The 12,670-nt window shown below is 42.1% G+C and overlaps 2 protein-coding genes across 2 annotated transcripts; both read right to left on the bottom strand.

Annotated features, from left to right (window-relative positions):
• Positions 1-1,532: 1,532 nt before the first annotated feature.
• On the bottom strand, positions 1,533-2,279 carry LOC132583921 (olfactory receptor 14I1-like). The gene has a single exon (XM_060255668.1). The coding sequence runs from the start codon at positions 2,277-2,279 to the stop codon at positions 1,533-1,535; it is 747 nt and encodes a 248-aa protein (XP_060111651.1).
• Positions 2,280-7,929: 5,650 nt separating this feature from the next.
• Positions 7,930-12,255, bottom strand: LOC132583912 (olfactory receptor 14I1-like; the record flags this gene model as incomplete). The annotated part of the gene is made up of 2 exons (XM_060255657.1): positions 11,312-12,255; positions 7,930-7,942 (listed from the first exon to the last, which is right to left on the bottom strand). Coding segments are annotated over exons 1-2 (924 nt in total), but the record flags the coding sequence as incomplete, so codon positions are not given.
• Positions 12,256-12,670: the final 415 nt, after the last annotated feature.

The following is a 12,670-nucleotide window of genomic DNA, read 5'->3' as shown; positions in this document are numbered from 1 at the left end:
ATCCCCCAGTAGTTGGAGCAGTCTGACTTTTCCCCTTTGTTCTTGTATAGGGTGATGATGATTGCATCGCGAAAGTCCTGTGGTAATTTGCCTTGTTCCCAGCAGGTGACAAGTACTTTGTGAAGTGAGCTATGTAGTACTGTGCCCCCATGCTTCCAGATCTCTGGTGGAATTCCATCAACTCCCGCTGCCTTGCCACTTTTCAGTTGCTTGATGGCTTTAACAATCTCTTCTAGGGTGGGGATCACATCCAACTCTGTTTTCACCGGTTGAAGTGGGGTGAGGTGGATTGCTGAATCTTGAACTACGCGGTTGGCACTGAAGAGAACCTGAAAATACTCCGACCACCGGTTCAGTATGGATGCCTTGTCTGTGAGGAGCACTTGGCCGTCTGCACTATGCAAGGGACTCTGAGCCTGATATGATGGACCATATACTGCCTTCAGGGCTTCGTAGAACCCTCTTAAATCACCAGTGTCTGCACACAGCTGGGTTCTCTCTGCAAGCTTGGTCCACCACTCGTTCTGAATGTCTCGAAGCTTGCGCTGGAGGTTGCTATATGCAGCGCGAAAGGTTGCTTTTTTCCCAGGACAGGAGGGCTGAGCAAGATGTGCTTGGTAGGCAGATCTCTTTTTTGCCAGTAATTCTTGGATCTCTTGATTGTTCTCATCAAACCAGTCCTTGTTCTTCCTTGTGGAGTACCCGAGGACTTCTTCAGAGATCTGCAAGACGGTAGTTTTTAGGTGTTCCCAGAGTGCTTCTGGAGAAGGGTCTGTGGGGCAACTGGGGTCCTCAATTCTTGACTGGAGTTTTGCCTGGAAGGCAGCTTTAACTTCGGCTGACTGGAGGCTGCCAACCTGAAACTTCCTCCGAGGGATACCTCCTCTCCTGGGTGTGGGTGTGATAGTCTAGAGGAATGCAAAATGAGCAAAACACTGGGAAAGAGGAGCTAACAATTTTGAATGGTGATATCTGACACAGACAGAATTATTGGCTTGGACCAGTGATGGAAGATGCTTTTCATTGGAGCTAGAACACATATGGGTTCATAGGCGGAAGGTGAACTCAATATCTTCCACCTCCTAATTGCAGTTATTTGTTTTAAACCATATTTGTTCCAAGTGGGAACTCTGTCTCCAAGCTCCACATTTTCCATTCTCACAGCTGAGTACTGGAAGAAGGGGAAAGCAAAAAAGTCCTCTAAGCATACACCACCTTCTGCTTCTGCTTCACAGAATAAGAATAAGTCTCATGTATATTATACTGTGTATACCCCAAATTATGAACCAATAAAGAAATCACCCAGAAAAAGACCATTCAGTGCATTTTTCCTAGAAGAATCTGGCTGGAGACAGTTTGCAGAAAATGTCTAAAATCAGTGAGCTTTAACAATGCTGTCTTGATGTCTTTGTTTCTCATGCTATAGATGAATGGATTGAGCAATGGAGGCAATATAGCATAGATAACTGCAAAAAGGATATCCAAATAGGATGATGTTTTAGCAGGAGACCTTAAGTAAGCAAACATCGCAGTTAAAACAGAGACACCACAGTGAGGTGGGGAATGCAAGTGGAGAAGGCTTTTTTCTGACCCTGCACAGAAGGCATTCGGAGTACTGCTGTAAAAATCTTCATGTAGGTAATGCTGATGAAGATAAAACATCCTCCAACTATGGTAGAACTCAATATAAGAAGTCCAACCTCAATTAGATATAAATCTGAACATGAGAGTTTTAGTAGCTGTGGAACCTCACAAAAGAACTGATTGATCATATTGGAGCAAAAGGTGATGGCAAAAGTGCAACTGGTGTGCAATATGGCATAAAGGGTACCAGCAATCCATGAACTGGCTGCCATCTGAAAGCAGGCTCCTTTATGCATGACTCTCTCATATTGTAATGGATTACAGATAGCAACATACCGATCATGTGCCATAACTGTGAGGATGGCAAAATCTGACCCTTCAAGTAGGAAGTAGAAAAATACTTGAGCCACACATCCTGAATAAGAAATTGACCTGGAGTTCAGGAGGGAATTGACAATAGCTTTAGGTACCATGACAGAAACTGAGCCAAGGTCCAGAACAGCCAAGTTTACTAGGAAGAAGTACATGGGGGTGTGCAGATGATGATCAAGCACTACAGCAATGATGACAAGAAGATTACCAGTCAGTGCAGTCACATATACTGCTAAGAATACAAAGAAATGTAAGATCTGTAGTTCTCGAACTTCTGAAAATTCCTGGAGCAAGAATTCAGATGTGGAGGTAAGATTGGGCATTTGCTCTCAATATCCAGTTACCTGCAGGGCTGAGCAGAGGAAATGTTTTAGTGAGCAATCATCTTCACTTCTACTCTGGATGCTACTCCGGTCTCTTCAGTGGTGCTTTCTCTCAGGGAATTGTTCTTCTGAAGGCACTGTTAATAAACAAATGTTATTTATATTTATTTATTTATAATTTAAATTTATAGAGCACTCTTCTCTGAGTACCCTGAGCTCGGGGCAGTGAACAACAGGAAAGGCATTAAACAATATCAAAAATTAAATGAAATAGCTAAAAACTATCTCAGATGGTGCTGAAATGTCCAAGTTCCAAGTTGTGTCACTGTCTCATGTGAGAGGTAGAGAGGAAGCAGGATGGGGAAGGATGAGATAGCCAGATAGGATGGTACAATTTCTGTCCTGAAACCAGAAGCCTGGCAGAACATCTTTGACTTTCAGGCCATGTGGAACTGCATTTGGTCCAGGTAGGCATGGATGTTTTTTTTTTCTCAGAGAATTCCGCCAAGTTGGAGCCAGGGCTCAAAAGGCCCTTGCTCTAGTTGAGGACAGTTGGATATCTTTTGGGCTGGGGATTACCAGTAAGTTTTTTCTCTGCAGGAGCCCCGTGGTGCAGAGTGGTAAGAGATAACTTTCAATCTAATTGGCTTATGTCTGTTCAGAGCCATATCATCAGGATTGGCTTCTCTCTTCATGCCCTCCTATCTTGTGGTTATGAATAGGCAAAGAGATTAGTTAAACAGAGGACTGAAGACATAGAATGTCAGACTGATATTGCTAGCTTGCTTAATGCATATGTGTGATCAAACTTTCAAAATATTGTGAAGCCAGTGTCAAGTCTGATGTTTCAATAACGAGACCATTTTGATGAAAAAAGCTTCTAGTTTATTGTAACATGTTGCAAGACTGTAACAGCAGATTGAGGAAGTGAAGAGCATGCACAAAGGGCAAACATTTAAGGTATACATCAAAAGCATTCCTTAGGGTGGGGGCACTCTACGCAGGGCACATTCACTCATTGTTATTGCTTTATTGTTCTCAAGCACCGGCTGGCCTTGGGCATTTTCTGAAGCACCGGCTATCTCTGAGAAGGCACCACAATCTTATTTCTAATTTCTCGTTTCCAAGCATTGCTACATAACAAAAGAGGAAGGAGGGCGGGGGGGGGGGGGGGGAGGAGAGTTCCAGCTAGCAGCATCTGAAGACAGTGTGGCTTTACCCAGGATCTCTTTCCTGAACCAGAGTTGGTGACTGAACCTCTAAACTACTAAAGCATCATAGCAGACTTGACAGCCAGCAGCTTATTTAATACATCTAGGAATAAATGGATTCAGAAGGGCATATACGCTGGCCAGGTGCCTGGCCCTCCCTCCTTGTTTAGAAAGACTGTGCTGTTGTCCACTAAGAGAGGTTGAAACTATAGAATGCATGTTTTTTAGTTGCCAATGCTACCAGGAAGCACATGACAAGATCATTACTCTGTTGTTAGACAAAATCTCTGGTCTCATTTTAAAAAGTTAAACTTATCCTCTATCTGATGCAAATGTCAAAATTACTAATCAAGTAGCAAGATTCTATTTGGTGATTTTTAGGTCTCAGAAACTGTACCGTAATTAAATCTTAAAGTGTTGTTTCTGTAATGTAATTAGATTTTGAATTGTTTTATCTGTACTGTACTCTAATTGGATTTTAAATCACTTAATTTGGTCTGTTACATGCTTTGAATTTTTAAGTATGTATGTGCCATTTGATTTGTCAAATGACCATAATAAAGAACAATTAATGAAACACTTCTGAATAGCATAGTAAAAAACTGTAGAAGATTGCATGAGGAACATTTGAAACTGTGCTAAAATCATTCTATACTCACACACTGATTTTCCAAAACCATACATTATTGAATACCTTGGAGTTCTGTTTCTTTTCCACATCTTTTCATCTTAGGTTCCCTTTCTCCATTGCACCTAAATTTCTGTCATCAGGTATTATTTCTTAATTCCTGATATGGATGTGGACAAATAGATACATAATATTAAGATCTGTGACAAATGAGAGAAAGTCTGGCTCAATTTCTTCAGATTTTTTTTTTTAAAAAATCATGTATCCACTAGATGGCTTGCTACAATGTACTCTGCTAATTTCTGTGAAATCATAATCAAAAAAATTTTGAGAGCTTAATTTATGTTCTGTTCTTGGCAACTTGTCCCAGGAGTTCACATCACTTAATTGTCAAGTGATTCTGAAGTCTTTTCCCTCTGTTGCATACTTTTTTCTATTTTTGCAACTAACCTAAATTGATAATTAGCGAGCATGCCTGCATGTGAAGTAAGACCAAGTACATCTAAACAAATACCCTTGTATTGCAGGCCGGGGATGACCTGACTGCTGTGCAACTCTGGTGGCTGGATACCAAGATTGTTTAGTTGGCCATGATTCTATGATTTGTGTGGTGTGGTGGATCATAAAGGAATTTAGAGAGCTCACCAGAAGGCAAATAGGGAGCTTCAGAGGGCACTCCAGTTTGGTTTGGGCCACTTTTTGCCTCATCCCCAGATTTGAGCTGATTGGAGCTGTAAAGGAGTGATGGCACATCTCTCCATGTTTAGTTTGTAATTTTGGAAGTTTAGTTGGGCAAAGGGGCCTGAACAGAGGCTTGGCCCTTGCGTTGGCAGTATTTCAATTGTTATTTAATTTGGTGGCTTGGTGAGCACCATGCAGCAGCCCCACATGGGCGTGCATTGTCACCTTTAGGGTTGTGTGGCATAGGGGAGAAATACAGAGTGCCTATGGGATGGCCAATTAGGCTGTGCAGTTTAAGGGGGGGTGGATCTCTAGGGCTAGTGCCAGGCACTGTACTGGCTGGACTTGAGCAACTGATGGTTGGCTCAGTCCCTAGGCAGGGTGTCTCACCCATTGTTCAGCAACGGAGGGGTCTAGGAATGATCCCTGACCTCTACCATGCCACTGAGTTGATGTTTGCCCTTTGCAGCTGGAATGTTAAAGTGGCCTTTAGTTTACCCAACTTATGGTTGTCTGCCTCTTTATTTCAACTGAGGAGGCAATTCTCTGATAATGCAATTTACAGTTATGGAAAGGTTATTGGATTGAGAGGACTGGGAGCCAAAGAACTTGGGGAAAGGGAAGTTTAACTTTCTCCTTTTGCACTGATGATACTGCAGTTCTCCATTTGACTGTTTTTTAACTCCAATAGGAGAAGAAGACAGACAACCATAACTATACTGTGCCTGATTTTATCCCTCTTGGGGCCAATGATAATAATTTCAATTGAAAAATGGCATGAAGAAAGAAACTTTTCTGTATATGACCCTGAAATACTCCGAAGTTTAACCATTTTTAAGGAAGATGTAAGATATACAAACTTGAAATACAATTCATAGCTGATTAAATTCCTGTTCACATTACAGAGAACGTATATACATTCTGAATGTACATGCACACATTTGTTCATAAAAAAGGCCAACACATGTTCTGGATAAACACAGAGGAACTGGATAAACACAGAGGAAAGGGAAATTACAATTTTGAATGATGAAGTATCAATTGATCAATCAGTCTTTATTGCATTAGCAAAGAAAAGCAATAGCAACAATACCAAATATTGTGGAGATTCCACCAAGATAAAATTAAAAGAGAAAAACATAAGTTGTGGGGAAATGCTGGCAATCTCAGAGATCTTCTGGACTTGTTGTCCCTTCATGGCTTAAGGGGATCACTGTCCGCAGGGTTTCTTGCATGCAGGGCCACTTGGCAACAGCTTTCCAGTTGACAGGAGCCAAGGGCCCAGTGCTCTCCCATTTTGGCAGAAAGGGACCTGGATGTATCCTTTTGCTTGCCCAAGATTGTATCTTTGCTGTTTTACTGTTTGTTGGTTAATTCATTAAATAACAGTTGCCCATTGTTCAACACAGCAATGGTATCCCTCTCTTTATTTCCGAGTATTTGGGCAATTGTGTGTGGCTGGGAGTGCCAGTATCTGCAAAATCTTTACTGCGAATAGTGGGCAGCCTAGATAGCTGAAAAGAATTAGGGCTGTACGTTATTTAATGTAGCCCTAACTTGTCAAATCTTGGAAATTAAGCAGTGTCTGCCTTGGCTAGTATTTGAATGGGAGACTTCCAAGGAATACCCTCCAAGGAATACCAGGGGTGTTATACAGAGGAAGGCAATGACAAACCACCTCTGACATGTTTCTTGCCTTAAAAACAAGTCTAGCTCACTATTTAGTGGTGTGTTATGCTAAAAGAGCTAGAAGCTGGCTGGCAGACAAATTTAGGCTCTTCCAGCTATGCTATACACATTGATACCGAAAACAGGGTTAGTAAAGGAAACCGTCTTTAAAAAGTCTCAGTTTGGTACGTTAGATTATTGTTCTGTGTCACAGATCTATACATCTGTGGTGAAGCAAATATTCTCCACCATTTCTGGAAGGGTTCCCGATTGTCATGAAGGGTTATATCCAGGGATCATTTTGTAGAAAAGTAGGTGGTGGAATTCATCCAGGGATTATTACGCAGATGCACACACTATTCAATGGATAAGGAGGTGGAACTCTCAGAAAGGTTATATCTCTCTAGAGTGCTTAAAATGGCTCCCTGGATAATGAACGTACAGGGTACAAAAAGTTCACTAACATATGCATCCTGAGTTGTTGTTGTTTTTTTACCTCAGAGATTGTTGTTGTTGTTTGTTAGTTTTTGGCTGGTTGGGTTTAAAAAAAAAATTGTGAGTGATATGGATGTATGCTAGGGACATTGTTTGCTATTGTACAGGTGACAATGTCCAAAGAGGGAAAGATTCTAGAGATACTTTTCCTTCCATTCTGCCAAACATGTACAATTGAGATAGCAATTGCAACCTCAGTGTTTTTTAGGGTTTTGCCCTCAAACCTCCTTTAAAAACAAACAAATTGTGTTTTGCATCGGCTATATTTGTGCTCCAAGCCAAATTCTGCATATAATGGTAAAAAGGCGTGCTATCTTTTTTTTTTTTTTTGCTTGTTGTGTGAGAGGTCACCATGTCTCACAATACTAAGAACCCAGAACTTGAAAACATACTTTGACATGAGACAGGTTTTTGTTTGTTTTGTTTTTTTGTAGATTCAGCATGATTACTATATAAGCTATATATTTTTGGTTAATTTGAAAAACAACAACACCCTAAGATATTACCCTAATCATCCTAATTATCACCCTAAGATATTAGACACCTGATGTAAACTTCCATGAAATTTAGCATGGAACAAAAAGGATGATATATTTGAATTCAACACTAATTTTGACAGGAAAGCTCAGAAATTGCTTTGAGGGAGTATATGGAGCTGACGTTCCAAATGTTGATATGCCCCGTATCTTCCACCTGTAAATGTATATGATTTCTGCAGTTGGGGGTTGACAGAGCACTGTACGTATATAATTTAAAAATGTTGGAGACATTTATTGAGAAAATCTTTATTTTTACCAGTAATAATAAAGCTGCTATGTCGATATTCAACCTGAGAAGTTCGTCGGCAACTAGAGCAGATGATCGTTCAGGGCGACCACTGCCTATTGTGTCAAGCATGGTTCTGATGTTCCAACACGCAAGCTTTAGTCTTTGCACACTTTGTGAGGCAGGTGCATGCCTTTTCTTTGTTGTTATTTTTCGACCACAAGTAAAGATGCCCGTTGACCGCGGCTAGCCAACTGGGGTGGGGGAGACAAGCTTTGTTTAGGCCACCTTTTCTAGGCCCCTCTCCGTGTGGAGCAAGCAGTGCTGTCCCTAGATAAGGCTGCTTGGTCGTTCAGGGTGCTGCCAAAAATGCTTTCGTCTCCGGGTTAGCATCAGGCGACCAATACCCTGAACCGCCTACATGCAGGATCGGGACTGCGGCTTCCAGTGGCACCTTCCACCTGCCGTTTCGCCCCTTGCCCATCGCTGCAGGACTTGATGTGTTGTGGGTTGTGTATGTGGATATGCCCTTCAGGCCTGCGCAGAGGAATTTTTGAGGTGAAGCGCAGTGTGCGTGGTACTGGCTCCACCCTTTCACCTGGGGGTCATCTGCCATGGCCCAGTAGGCCGGGATGCTGCAGTAGATCTAGATGATGACGATGGTGTCTACATCCGCTATCGCACCGATGGCAGCCTGTTCAACCTAAGGCGACTAAAGGCCCACTCCAAGACAATGGAAAAACTCATCCGAGAGCTACTGTTTGCTGATGATGCTGCACTCGTCTCCCACTCGGTATCAGCTCTGCAGCATATGACGTCCTGCTTTGCAGAGGCTGCCAAGCTATTCGGCCTAGAAGTTAGTCTGAAGAAGACAGAAGTTCTCCACCAGCCTGCACCCCAGGAAGATTATCACCCTCCCTGCATCACTGTGGGTGAATCAGTTCTGAAGACAGTCCAGCAGTTCAGCTACCTGGGGTGCATCATCTCCTCAGATGCCAAGATCGACAAGGAGATTGACAACAGGCTGGCAAAGGCAAACCGTGCCTTTGGCCGACTGCACAAAAGAGTGTGGAGCAACAAGCATCTAAAAAAAGGCACAAAGATCAATGTTTACAAAGCGGTTGTGATGACAACCCTCATCTACGGCTCCGAATCGTGGGTTTTATACCGTCATCACCTGCGACTCCTTGAGCGCTTTCATCAGCGCTGCCTTCGCACCATCCTCAACATCCACTGGAGTGACTTTGTGACCAACACTGAAGTCCTCAAGAGGGCGGAGGTTACCAGCATCGAGGCACTGCTGTTGAAGACGCAGCTGCGCTGGGCAGGGCATATTTCTAGGATGGAAAACCACCGCCTTCCCAAGATTGCCCTGTATGGCGAACTCTCCACCGGCCATCGAAATAGAGGGGCACCAAAGAAGAGGTACAAGGACTCCTTGAAGAAATCCCTTAGCACCTGTCACATCAACCATCACCAGTGGTCTGACCTAGCCTCAGATCGCAAAGCATGGAGTCACACCATCCACCAGGCTGTCTCTTCCTTTGAGAACGCACGCATAGCTGGTCTTGAGGACAAAAGGAGATTGAGGAAGAATCGCACTGCTACAGCACCAACCCCAAATCAGACTTTTCCCTGCAGCCGCTGTGGCCGGACCTGCCTGTCCCACATTGGTCTTGTCAGCCACCAGCGAGCCTGCAGCAGACGTGGACTATTGCACCCTTCTTAAATCTTCGTTCGCGAAGCCAAGCCGAGAGAGAGAATAATAAAGCATTTTTTAGCTGTGTTTAGTACAATTCTATCCCACCCTTGCTCCAGAAAGCTGAGGATACATACATGGTTGTACCCTTTATTTTCTCAACAGACTTTTGAGGCAAGATAAGCTGAAAGAGAGTGACTGGCCCCAAATCATATAGGGTGCTTTATGGCAGAGTAGGAATTTGAACCTGGGTCTCCCAGATCTGAGGTGGAAAATTTCCACTCTATGGCAATGGTAAATAGATCATGCAGATTCATATCTGATTGAAATATATCCCTTCATGAATACGAGCTAAATTTTCATCCACGTATAATACAACAGGTTCAGAAGAAGACACTTTCATTTCCTATTTTAATTTCCCCCCAAAACTATAGTTTTTTTTCCAGTACATGTCCTGTGTCCTGCCTTGTGCTCCCTTTGAAGAATGCAAAATAGCCAATCAAAGGAAATATGGACTAACAATTTTAAATGTGCTAGAAAGGTGAGATAATTATCTGTGTCATAAATTGAAAGATTATGTTGGACCTATGACATTTTTTTATCAGTATGTTCCATGCAAACCCATGGTCGGACATGTCTCTCGACCTAATCAAGGAACACACAGGGAGTCCTATAAGTAGGAGAAACCAATAGATTTATTAGTACTTATATATCTGGGGAGAACGGGCCCATGGGGTACCAAGACGTCAGGAAATCCCAGATTTCTCAGAGCACTACAAGGTTGACACGGGGTCTTATATCTTTTTGTGACATAAGCAAATAATTACAAAACATATATTATTAGATAAACACGTAACACACTACTTGATTTGGCATCCTTTCATTGGTGCATCCCAATTTTGGGATGGACACTGAGAAATTAGCAATAGTTTACATTTCAAAGAAGACTTCACTGGCACTTCTCTGACAACAATAAAACAATTCTTTTTCTGGAGATAGATTTTGATTCAAGGAAATTGGTGCTGTTTCTAGGCCTTCCATGTTCCTGTGTTATCAAAATTACATTCCACATTACTAGACCTTTCTCTTAAATCACTCCTTTTTGCTCATCAAATTGTATCAAAATTTATGTCTTTAAAGGGCACTAACTCTTCTCTTGTCTTCTTGGTCTAATTCCTCCCTAGCCTAAATTTGCTCTGGGTCTGTGGAGAGGAGGCCAAATGCTGTGTTAAGCAGAGTCATTAACATTTGTTTGCCAGTTTGGAATGTGGTTTCAATTTCTAAGCTGAGTCAAGCCTCTACAGAAATACACTTTAAAAGAGTATTTTATTCTAGCCTCTGTATTCTATCTATATCTCTTCTGTTGCTGCCAATACTGGTATGAGAAATCAATAGAGCTCACTGCCACCAGACCATGCCCACATACCTCCTCTGCCACCTGCCTGAGTGCCCTTCCTTTGCCCACTAGCTCACAAGTGCTTCAATGCTTTCAGCTACCTGGGCTGCCCACTGTTCCCAGGAATGACTTGTTCAATACTGATACTCTCAGCCACACACACCTCATGGTCCCATTGTGGAAAGAGCATGCAGATGGCTGTGGTAGTGGTCCAGACTCAGAACAGGTGGACAAAGGATGCATGGGCAGGTGGGGAGTATGCTGGAGGGGACAGAGATCATGGTGATGGACATAGGAAGAGAGGGGAGACCTTGACCACTCTTTCCCCAAGGCTCATTAAAATATCAAACTGCCTCTCACCTCTGTTAGCACCACCTTTTTAGTATACTATACCTGAGATTTTGTAAAAAAGAAATTTTCTGAACAGGATTATTCAACCCCACTTTTGCAGAAAAACTTTGCTTGTGATTATTTTTGAAAAAATGACCAAAATCAGAGAGCTTCAGCAATGCAGTCTTGATTTCCTTGTTTCTCATGCTATAGATGAATGGATTGAGCATGGGAGGGAGAACAGCATAAATTATTGCAAAAAGAACATTCTGGTCAGATGAAGCATAACTGGGAGGCCTCACATAGGCAAAGATGCTACTAAATACAAGCAAAGACACCACAGTGAGGTGGGGAAGGCAAGTGGAGAGGGCCTTTTTCTGACCATGAACGGAAGGGATTCTCAGCACTGCTGCAAAAATCTTCATGTAGGAGACAATGATGAAGATGAAGCATCCTAGTCCAAGGCAACAGCTAAACATAATGATTCCAACTTCAACTAGATACATGTCAGAACAGGAGAGTTGTAGAATCTGTGGAACTTCACAGAAGAACTGATTAATCATGTTGGAGCAGAAGGTGATGACAAAGGTTCCTCCAGTGTGTAATATACTGTTGAGTATACCTGCAATCCATGCACTGACTGTCATCTGAATGCAAGCTCCTTTGTGCATAATTGTCTCATATTGCAATGGATTACAGATAGCAACATACCGATCATGTGCCATTATTGTTAAAATGGCAAAATCTGATCCTGCAAGGAAGATAAGGAAGAAAACCTGGGCTACACAGCCAGAATAAGAAATGGACCTGGTGTTTAGGATAGAATTTGCCATAGCCTTAGGTACTATGACAGAAACTGAACCAAGGTCCAGAACAGCCAAGTTTGTTAGGAAGAAGTACATGGGGGTGTGCAGGTGATGATCCAGGGCTACGGCAATGGTGATGAGAAGATTGCCAGTCACTGCAGTCAAGTATACTGCCAAAAATACAACAAAATGTAAGATCTGTAGTTGTCGGATCTCTGAAAATTCCAGGAGCAGAAATTCAGATGCAGAGGTAAGATTGGGCATCTTGTCCTCAACATCCAATTGCAGTCTGCCTGTAGGACATATTAAAGAAACCGTTTTATTCTCGTAATGTGAATTAACAATTAGTCTGGCTTTCTTGTTTTGCCTTCTCAGTAATATGTCAAAATGTGGGAATGTCTGTTTATGACTCTATTGTTATAAGCCTGGGCCCAAAGGAGGGCATTTCTAAAGTTTTCCCATCCAACTAATTTACCTTTTAACATGTAACATACATATAGTTTCCCACTAGAAGAAAAAATACATTAAAATTTAGTGGAAGATAGATTCAGTATATGTAAACAACCAATATCCCTGTTTGAGCATGTCAATACAGCTAAAAGAGAAATATATTGGATAGTGATGTTCTTGTCCATTTAATCTACTTTTTAACATGTAAACATCATTCTAGCTTGCCACTAGAAAAAAAATACAATAAAATATAGTGAAAATG

This window comes from Heteronotia binoei, chromosome 15 (genome assembly GCF_032191835.1).
Source record: "Heteronotia binoei isolate CCM8104 ecotype False Entrance Well chromosome 15, APGP_CSIRO_Hbin_v1, whole genome shotgun sequence".
NCBI lineage: Eukaryota > Metazoa > Chordata > Lepidosauria > Squamata > Gekkonidae > Heteronotia > Heteronotia binoei.
Note: the sequence above shows the minus strand (reverse complement) of the source record. Positions and strands in the feature narration are given on the sequence as shown.